This window comes from Neofelis nebulosa, chromosome 12 (genome assembly GCF_028018385.1).
Source record: "Neofelis nebulosa isolate mNeoNeb1 chromosome 12, mNeoNeb1.pri, whole genome shotgun sequence".
NCBI classification, from domain to species: domain Eukaryota; kingdom Metazoa; phylum Chordata; class Mammalia; order Carnivora; family Felidae; genus Neofelis; species Neofelis nebulosa.
Genome location: NC_080793.1, coordinates 71,337,475 through 71,348,298, shown reverse-complemented (window position 1 = coordinate 71,348,298; position 10,824 = coordinate 71,337,475). Strand labels below are relative to the sequence as shown.

Sequence of the window (10,824 nt, the reverse complement as noted above, 5' to 3'; positions counted from 1 at the left end):
AGAAATTTAAGAAATATAAATTCACAAATAAACCTGATATGCAGATACAGAAAAAAATAAAGGAAACTGGGTAACTATTTCTAGGATTTTTCATTTGAAAATTTGCCTTACCCTGCAATTTTAAGTTGAAGCATTTTTGCCTGTTTTCCATTTTCAGCTATGAAAACGAAGCGTAACATCTAGATCTGGAAAGAAAAGATGTTATTTTTACTTTAAAGCTTGTAAAACAATATGCTTTCCTAAGGATTAATTCCCATCTTGTGGACATTTGCATATATTCATCAGAGATCCTTCTCAACAGGCTACCTATCATGGTATAAACATAAAGGTTACTCTCTAATTAGTTTGAGCACATCATTACCCACCACCATTGTCTACTGTCATTTAGATTCACACTCTCAATCACAGCTCTGGTGTTTTCTCCATCCCTTTAACTATTTGATACAATTAGACTTTAATAAATGGAGGTTCCACACCTGTAAGGACATTCACAATTTTCCATTTTAATTTTCAGACCTTCATTTTTCTCTCCATGATTTCCCCCTCTTTTAATTCATCTACACAATAGCCTATCCCCTGTGATACCCAACTTCATGTCCATCGAAATACCAAGAACATATATTGGAAGTAATCAACGAACTTATGTCAAAGTGAGTCCTCTACAATGCCCTATCCCCCAAGTAATCTGGTAAATTTTTTTAAGGTTTAATTTTGAAAGAGAGCGAGAGAAAGGAGAGAAAACACTAGTGGGGGAGGGGCAGAGAGAGGAGATAGAAAATCTCAAACAGTGCGCAGAGCCTGACACGGGGCTCCACCTCATGAACCTGTGAGATCCTGACCTAAGCCGAAATGGAGAGTCAGACACTTAACCAACTACGCCACCAAGGCGCCCCTCAAAACTTTCAAAGTGAGGGTGATAAAAGTGCCAGGTAGTATTCCAAGCCCTTTAAATACACTAACTCATTTAGTCTTCATAAACTTTCCGTGAGAATAGTACTTTTATCACTATTTTATCAAAGAAACAGCTGGGGTCCACAGAGTTAGTTAAGCCCCTTGTTCACAGTTACCCCACTAGTAGGTATATGAGGCTGGGTTCATCCTCAAGCAGGCTGGCTGCAGAGCTCAGACCTATGGCCATTAACATATGTTGTCTTGGGGCTCCTAGGCGGCTCAGTAGGATGAGCATATGACTCTTGATTTCGGCTCAGGTCATGATGCCAGGGTCGTGGGATGGAGCCCTGCATCCGGCTCCATGCTGAGCATGGAGCCTGCTTAATATTCTCCCTCTCTCCCTCTGCCCCTCTAGCCAGTTCGTGCTCTTTCTCGAAATAAATAAAAAATAAAATATGCTGCCTCTTGATTACACGGTCCATGACTATTGTGTACGTGCATCTGTGTATGTCTGCAGAAACCCTTTGCAAAGCCTGCCTTATTTAAAGTTAATTATTTGCTCCCCTATTTAAGCACTGCATGCAGCAGAAGGGAGGCAGCAGCAAAGGGATCAGGGCATGTGTCTAGTTAAACAAGTATAAGGGCAATAAGGATGCCAATCAGTTCCAACGGATGCTACACAAGTGAGGGCAGGAAGCCTCATCCTATTTTAGGGGGTTGAGAGGGAAGACTCCTGAAGAAAGTGACGTTTCTGCTAAAACCCAAGGACAAGCAGGAGTTGGCTAGGCAGTGTGGGGAACGGAAGGAGCAGAATGAGTGTCGGAGAAAGGCACTAACCCCTGAGGTCATGAGGATGGCCAGAACATGCCCTGAAATTTTCCTGCAAAGCCTCCCAATTCCTGGCTGTCACATCCCAAGCTGGTTGACGTGCTGCCCCACTGGCCAAGGTGACATGGCTGTACCGTAGCACCAAATAAACCATGTGTTCATTCGTTTCTCTAGCCAGCTGCTGTCCAGGCCAGATAAAGCAAGTGTTTTAGAGGCATGATTTCATGTAGGCACATCCTAGAATTAAAGTTATTTAGGGATGCCTGCAGGAAAGCTGAAGGAAACACCCCAAAGGCCAACAGAAGCATGCTTTACTGAATTTACAATGCAGAAAATATTTGTAGTTCCTTAGACATTTGCATTGCTATAAAAATTACACTTTATGGTATAATTATTAATGGTTTGAAGAGAAATAAACAGTATAAACGAAATATGGCCAATACTATGAAAATGTAAACCATATATATCAAAATCATGAAACAATTATTCAATACCCAGAGGCCTACTTAATATATACATACAAAATTTCTTACACACATATACAATAAAAGCCCACAAAAGCCTTCACTCTGAAGCCGATCACTGTACAAATATGAAAATAAATCTTTATCTTTTAACCTCAACTTTATCTTCAGCAAGAGGGTTGTATGACTTGGGTTTATGCAAATCACATTTGGTATTAAATAATCAAATGTCACATATGTCATATAAAGCAGCAAGTGGAAAAAATAAATTATGAAAATGCATGAGGCTAAAAGTTAACAGTGAAAAATGTCTCCTTATCCAACATTCTTTTCCATGATGAAATTAAAATATTATCCAATGTGTCAGGATGCATAAAAAAAGGAGCATAATAGAATTGTGATTTTAAAAGCTCTCAAAGGAAAAATTGAGTCAAGATGAGTTAGCTGCACAGGACTATGCCAATGTGTCACAATAAGTCTAAGTTAAAAACATTAAATATTTTTTTCTTACCAAAAATACACTGTAACTTTGAGAACACCTTCATGAAATCAAATGTGGGTAATAATTATGATTTTCTACCAATGCAGCTGAAAGAACTTTCAAGTAGCTTTTCTTTAAACAAGATTGCTAACCAAAGCTGTAAGTCTCTAATTTGGATTTTATTGCCAAAATATTTATCTAGGTTCAAATAAAGATGATTGCTTTGTCTATTAGGGGTGCCTTTATAATCTCCGAATCTATGGGTGTACTAACCATACAATCCAGAGGCAAAAGCGAAGATAATACTTCTGTATCAAAGATATACTCTACGTACAGACTGTCATACAAACACAGAGAGACACTTTGGGGGAAAATAAATAAAGGCAATACAACATGTATATTAACACAGTTTTGTGCAACTGCACCAAACACCTGAACATGTGTCCCCTATGTCAACACAGAAGATCCTTTCTAACCTGGGCTCCAAAAGATGCCACAGAGACAAACAGAAGTGGCCAAATCTGCATCTCACCATAGTCCCAAAATAACCACCTCCCTGCCCTGTTCCATTTGACAAGCAAGGCATTCTTTTCAGTCAAAAGTCAAAAGTATAAACTTCTTTTTCTGCAACCAAAACCACACAACAGAAATGCATGGTAGAGTTGCTGAGGATAGATCAAACTTTCTGGGGGGTGGGGGGAGGGGGCTAGATGCCAATAGAGAAAAGGCAAGCTTTTCAAAGCTAAAGGATGCTGTGGTTATTTATAACCTGTGTGTGTAACATATCTGGTCAGTTTTCATTTAAAAAAAAAATGAAGGTAGGGAATTTAAGGTTTGATCATAAAAATCATAAACAGGAGAAAACTGCTACATGGGATTCTTTTAATTCAACAAAAAGGAACGTTATTAGCTCACATAATACCACAAATAACCACTATTCTTTAAGTTTTTTCAGCAGACTGCTTGGAACCTGGACCTATATGAACCAAGGTAAGTTCAAACGTCTGGTTGGAAATAACTTAATTGGTTCAAGACCACTGAAAGCCAAACACCAGAAACCAGGCTTCTCTCTAGGGTCAGGTGTCGACTCTCTCAGCTGCTAGCGACATTTCGGTGGAGAAATCTGGGAGGCACTGCAGGTTCTAGAAGAGCAAGGCCAACCAAGCTGTTGGTGAGCAGGAGTCACTAGTCACATTCAACAAAGGACTTGGACTTCCCATTCCTAAGGACAATTCCTCTTTTGAAGAGTTGAGTTTCCAAAACCACACATTTCTATCACTGTTCATTATTTCAGGAAGCAAATGCTGGCAACTAGGGAGTTGAGGGATTTGCACTATATTGGAGATTATGTTTGTAAACCATGGGAAGGTAGGAATCAAACATGCACATTTTCACTTGGCAAAATGTTAAGTTGTTTCTACTGGTAGTGTTTTTTTTTTTTAATGAGGTATAATTCACATACCATAAACTTCAGCCATTTTAAAGTATATAATTCAGTGTTACTTTGTATATTCACAGTTGTACAACCATTATCACAATGTAATTCCAGAAAATTCTCATCCCCCAAAGAAACCACATACCCATTAGCAGTCACTCCCAGTTCCTGTGTGTCCCCAATCCATGGTCATGACTTACTGGTATATATTTTTAAGTAAAGAGTGACAACTTTCCTGGGCATTGCATTTTTAGTAGTATGTGGCCTCCTAAGTTTTCATTAGAATTTTTAACATTGACTCTAAACCATGGATTTTGTAAGTATTCTGAGATTACAGTACCATTTTTTTCCAACTCTTTGTCACAAAAAAATGTTTTTTTCTTTATATATATAAAAAAATAGATTTTTCTGTCTCCACTGGAGCCTAACACATTACCATGTTTTTTCTCAAGTTCTGTTGTTTCAGAAATGAGAAAAGTCAACATCCCCAATATTTAAAAAGTACAACCGACCAGAGTCCTTATTAACTGTGGGCCACCAGGGGCTCCTTCCCGCTCCGTACAGCGCACAAAATCTGAGAGGTCAAGGCCCGCAAGGCCAAGATGCTTGTTTCACAGATGAGGAAACAGATCTAATGTGGGTTGCTGACAGATCTCAGGCCACAGGCTAGTTAGCAGTAAAGCTAGGATGGTAACCCCTTTTTACTAATATTCTACTATCGAATATTTGAAATAAAATTTTGTCATGGATTATCTACGAAGTCAGCTACACATGAATCTAATTATGTCAGTTTCTTCTACAGCTTTGATCTGAGCAGGTGACTTTTTTTTTTTTTTTATCACTTTTTACACATTATCTTGGAGACTCTGCAAGGACAAGACAAGTATATTTAACCAGGGGGCCCAAATCATTCACTGAAACATAGCAAAAAGCCAGGGCTCCAGAGAGATCTAGAGCACGATTCAGACTCCCACACTGTAACTTCCCACAGGCAGTGTCTGTAGGATATACCACTCTGCAAGAAGCAAACAGGTCATGGAAACTTAGCACTCTGGGACTTGAGAGGCCAAGGATGTGTGGGATTTAACTACTGCAACAGTTCTTCATCTGGGTTGACTTTTTGGAACTGGTCCCGCTCAGATTGGTAATGGATTTGCTGTCATCCTCATCGGTTCTTTTTTTCACTTCCCTGGGGGAAGGGGGAAGGGGGAAAGGGAGGGAGGGAGATAGGAAGAGAGAAAGAAAGAGAGAGAGAATGAATTATCGAGGTACAAAACCGAACCACAAATGGCTTTGTAGAAATAAAAACAACACTGCTAAGCATTTGCTGTGTGCCACCCAGACCTTGTGGTAAATGCTTTATAAGTATTGACTGTCTTAATCCTCACCAGGACCATATGAATTTGTTGTGCCCCATTTGATATATGATGAAACCAAGGCAAAAAAAAAAGGTTAAGAAATTTCCCTTCGGTCAGGCAGCTGGAGGAGACACAGAGCTGTGCTCTGAGCACCAGGCTACACTCACACGTGCACAAGGCAGGCACACACACATGTGCATAGGTACACACACACACACAGCCTACTCTTGCTCTCTCTGGTGGTCTCATATACTTCATTGTCTCCCACATGCACAGCTCACTCCTTAATACTCTGGAACCTGGCTTCCATCCCTGACTCATGCTCGCTGACCTTCATGAAAACAACGATAACTTTATAACCATTCTTTAATTATACATGATCATGGATGTCGTGATGAATGTTTAAGTTAAAATCCAGAAAAAGAAAAATCTTCCTAAATTTCTCTTAGAATTAACAGCTAGAGGCAACAATGACAAAAGATCTGTAAAATCTTGCAAAAGTCTCCTAGGGAAAGATCCTTCCACATGTATTCCTTGGGATGCTCGTGAAACATGCAGGGACCCTGAAGTCCCACCTGAAACTACTAAGGACTGGCGTATTCCTAGTACAGCAATATATTTCAGTAGAAATAGAATATAATCCACATATGCAATTTTAAATTTATTAGAGACCACATCAAAAAATGTAAAAACAAACATGCAAATTTAATTTTATTAACATATTTGATTTAAATGAGTATAGCAAATATATTGTCATTTCAGCATTTATTATCAATAAAAACAGTAATGAAGTATTTTATAATTTTTATACTGTCTTCAAAATCCAGCATATACTTAATACCTACAGCACACTTAATTTGAGTTAGCCACACTTCTGGAATGTCCGAATTGGTCAGCACAACTCCAGAAGGTGCTCATTTGTGCTAATAACTTTTGAAAACAACTATACTGTGAATTGGAAAGAAGATGCCTCAGCGGAAGAAAAAAAGAGAGAGAAATTAATTCTTGCTGAAGGCCAGCTAATAAATGCTAGGCTTTACGTTTTTACATTTTTCTTATTTAATGCACATTCACATGCACACAACATAAACACACATGCAACCCTGACAGGTTGACAGGTGAGTACTATTATCCTCTCTCCACAGGTAAGGAAACAAAGACTCAGGATAAGAAGGAAGAAACATGAGCCAACCTAGAACAGCCCATGAGACTCATTTCAGACTTCTGACCACCAGAAGCGGAACATGATAAATTTGTGCTGCTTAAGGGACTACGTTCGTGGGGGTTCATTACAGCAACAACAGGAAAGTGATACAACTTCCAACTGCATCATCTCAGACATTTGGTCATTCAACAAACTCTGGGACCCTCTCTGTGAGCTTTGACGGGGAGAAAGTCTAAACAAATCATTACAAGGCCCTGAGAGAGCTGCTAATGCCCATACACAGTGTGATGTGGGAATACAAAGGGTATACCACAGTCGTGCTGGCCTGCAGGAAAGGAAGGCTTTATGGAGACAGCTTCATGGAGACTTTGACAATGGAGGGATCTCTTAAAAGGACAGGGATTGAAGGGTTCCTGGGTGGCTCAGTTGGTTAAGTGTCTGACTTCGGCTCAGGTCACGATCTCAGTTTGTGAGTTTGAGCCCCATGTCGGGCTCTGTGCTGACAGCTCGGAGCCTGGAGCCTGCTTCGGATTCTGTGTCTCCTCTCTCTGTGCCTCCCCGACCTGTGCTCTCTCTCTCTCTCAAAAATAAATAAATGTAAAAAAAATTTTTTTTAATTTAAAAAAAAAAGGACAGGGATTGGCCTTCAGTTAATGAGGAAAGGAGAGTCCAGGTGCAGGGAACAGCATGTATAAAGGGAAGGAAACATAAAAGAGCCTGGCCACAACTAGAAATAAAGTTTGACTGTGTCCACAGATTATCACTCCTTTGGGAAGCAAGATAAGAGATGCCACCAGAAAGGTAGGTGAGGCCAGGCTGTGAGGGTTTAGACATGTTAGATACAGTCATGCCTTCAGAATTTCTACTTGTTGATGGGTTGGGGATGTGGTTATGGAATTTTAAAAAGAAGTGGAGGTTAAAAATACAGAAAGTGGAAGTCACCAGCTAGAGACAGTTCTAGAAACACTGGGGACAGAAGGCATTAGGTGGAGAGAGAGTAAAGAAGAGAATGTGGAATGCAATCCTGAGACTGCCAACACTGAAGTGACAAGCCTATGCTTCAGATTCACGTGACAAGTCCCAATGATGCCACTTAGTAGCTGTGTCACTTTGAGCAAGTTGATCAAGCACTCTAGTTCTCCATTTTCTGATCTGTAGAATGGGTATAATAATCATAGCAACTTCACAAGACACCTCATGTCTCTCCTTCTGGGGGTTCCAATGGCCTCTATCAGCTACAATCATCTGGCTGCCTGGTCATATGTTTCTTCTTTTCCTCTCATGTTATTATTTTTTTGTTTTCAGAGAGAGGGAAGGGGGGAGAGAGAGAGAGAGAGAGAGAGGGAGAGAGGGAGAGAGAGAGACAGTGTGAGCAGGGGAGGGGCAAAGAGACAGAGAGACACAGAATCTGAAGCAGGCTCTAGGCTCTGAGATGTCAGCACAGAGCCCGATGTAGGGCTTGAACTCATGAACCGCGAGATCATGACCTGAGCTGAAGTTGGACGCTCAATCGACTAAGCCACCCAGGCGCCCCTCTTCCTCTCATGTTAAATTGCATGGCCTGTCTCATATTTATTTCCCATGTACCCACATTTTTCATCTGGCCTTCGGGTTTCTTTAATCCATCATAAATGCAGGCATGTCCCACTTTAAGGAAATCAACAGGGTTAAGGCTGGGAAAACTAGACTATCTCTCCAAAAATTACCACATGCTTAACAGCTGCATTTTAGGTGAGTCAGTCTCATGGATGGATTTACACCCACAGGCTCAGCTCCTGGGCTGAACTGATAATATCAACCTAAGCATTTTTTGTGGGTTTTTTTTTTCAATTTTCAGGCCATTGATCAATTAAATGCCCCTGGAACTTGAATCTAGTGCAAAATACTTAAAGCTTGTGGTCCTGGTATGGCAAATTCACCTGCCAAGGGATGATGATTGTGACAGATGTCCCGTCAACATTACAAGGAAATTGCATTTCTAGGAGAAACTTTTCCTGGGATTGAGAGGTTTCCAGAAAAAGCAGTATTAGTAGTTGCAGGTGTTAACCAGACATTTATGGCCTCCTTTCAAAACAGAATTCTGTTTCAGACAGTGCAAATTCATAAACTCTCATAGTACACGTTTTAAGATGTAACACAGTGTGAAAGGGGCCACGACAGGAATTATCTTGTGAGATCCAAATCGAGAATGTGACATGCTTTGGATGATACATAGCTTTCCGAAGGATGAAAAACTTTTAAAAATGGTAATTTCACCTGTGGTGACTCTGCCATTTCAAGACATAGGTACTTTGACAAGCAAATCTGAAGGCAGGATAGAAAGCAAATTCAAGCATTTACATGTTTGCCCTACTTGTAATTTTCACATTTAACACATCACTAACATAACTAAACCAGAGGCCTTGCACCAGGCTACACAATGCAATAACAACAATAAAAGAACTCCTTGATAAGTGATTCACGAGAAGTGACCTCGTTATCAAAATGCCTCTGCACACAGGTGTTCTAAGGAAAGAAGCACATGGCTGTGTGGAAGCTGCATGGTAAACAGGCGCTGGGCGGGAGCAGATGGGGAAAAGGCACAGGCGGCTCACAGCCTCTCCCATCTTTACAATACAATAAAGGGAATCGATTCTGTGCTCTGGGTGTGACTGTGGCAATTTGGAGTCATTTAACTTTAATATGACCCCGTGAAGACAATTCAGCACTAAACAGTGATTATGGGATTCAGTGGACTACTGGCTATTATACACAGAACCATGGACTGTCAGAACGGGAAGGACCTTGGGGGTCATTTCCTCCAGGCTCCTTCCTCGTTTCACAGATTAGAGAGGCCGAGAGGAGACTCCATGACTGTGCGAGGGCAAATTTAAGATTGGACTTTGAGCCTCCTGACACTACAGTCTTCCAATAAGCTAGGCAGCAAACGATAGCCTCACAGGGGGCCTGACATACAGCATCCTTTTCTCCCCACTGCCAAAGCTAAGGCTCCCTCCACCTCCCCTGGGGTTCCAGGTCAGCCTCGGGCCCTGCAATGTTCTGCAGACTTGCAGGCAGGCCCTTCCCACACCCATCGAGCCCAGCAAGTGCATCACCTCCACCCTGGAATCCCCGGGTATACTGCAGTGAAACACCATATGACCACCTGGAAAAGTGTAAACACCTAATAGTTCAGCAATGAATCCATCTTTAGTGCATTTCGCTGAATCTCTCACCACCTCTACTGAGTGAGCCTTCCTTGGTCAAAATGGCTGGAGGCCCCTATGCACACAGAGGTGCACGAAGTCACTTATTTCACCCAACTTACAAAGGTTTTACTTGGGTTCTTGTTTGACAAATATAATACTAGCCCATGATTCTCCCTGCGAATCACAGGCAGAAAACCAAGTAATTCCCCTGAATCTACAAATGTTTAATGTTTACCTTTTTTCTCCCTGTTCTAGGTCACACTCAAAGTTAGCACTGCTTTTGCTTTAAACAAAGATGATTTCCAGTGTGGTCCCCACCAGGGTGGTTCTCTATCTTGGACTGATAGCAAAGGAGATAATTTTTAAAGACAGGCCATTTAAAGTCCTGGGCTAATTTCCTGGGGCAGCTGAGTGGCTCAGTCAGTTAAGCATCTGACCCTTGATTTTTGGTTCAGGTCATGATCTCATGGTTCATGAGATCGAGCCCCACCAGGCTCTATGCTAACAGTGTGGCACCTGTTTGGAATTCTCTCTGTCTCTCTGTCTCTCTGTCTCTCTCTCCTTTCTCTGCCTCTCCCCACCCCCAACCTCACCCCATGTGTGTGCCTGCGCACTCTCTCTCAAAATAAATAAATAGTCTTTAAAAAAAAGTCCTGGGGCCCATTTCCTGATTCTCTCAAGTGAGGGCAAGGATCTTGCCCAAGGCCCCAGTCGAAGCAGCTAATAAGCACTAGAAACACCAAGTCATCAATATAAAAGCAGCACTTAAAACACTGCAAGGTATTTTACTTGTCAATGTATATTAGCAAGCCAACTATCCTTCTAAAATTAAGATTCTTGTAGGGGTGCCTGGGTGGCTCAACTGGTTGGGCATCCGACTTCAGCTCAGGTTATGATTTCACAGTCCGTACGTTTGAGCCCCACGTCAGGCTCTGAGCTGATAGCTCAGAGCCTGGAGCCTGTTTCAGATTTTGTGTCTCCCTCTCTCTTTGCCCCTCCCCGGCTTGTGCTCTG

General features: G+C 41.4%; 1 protein-coding gene across 4 annotated transcripts in view; it reads right to left on the bottom strand.

The window, feature by feature from the left end:
* Nucleotides 1-2,013: 2,013 nt before the first annotated feature.
* RASEF (RAS and EF-hand domain containing) overlaps nucleotides 2,014-10,824 on the bottom strand; it is a 79,796-nt gene continuing 70,985 nt past the window's right edge. For all 4 annotated transcript variants that reach the window (XM_058695613.1, XM_058695610.1, XM_058695611.1 and 1 more), the window contains one exon: nucleotides 2,014-5,288. In XM_058695613.1, the coding sequence (XP_058551596.1) occupies nucleotides 5,183-5,288 (106 nt within the window). In that variant the 3' untranslated portion in view covers nucleotides 2,014-5,182. The remainder of the gene's footprint in view (nucleotides 5,289-10,824) is intronic.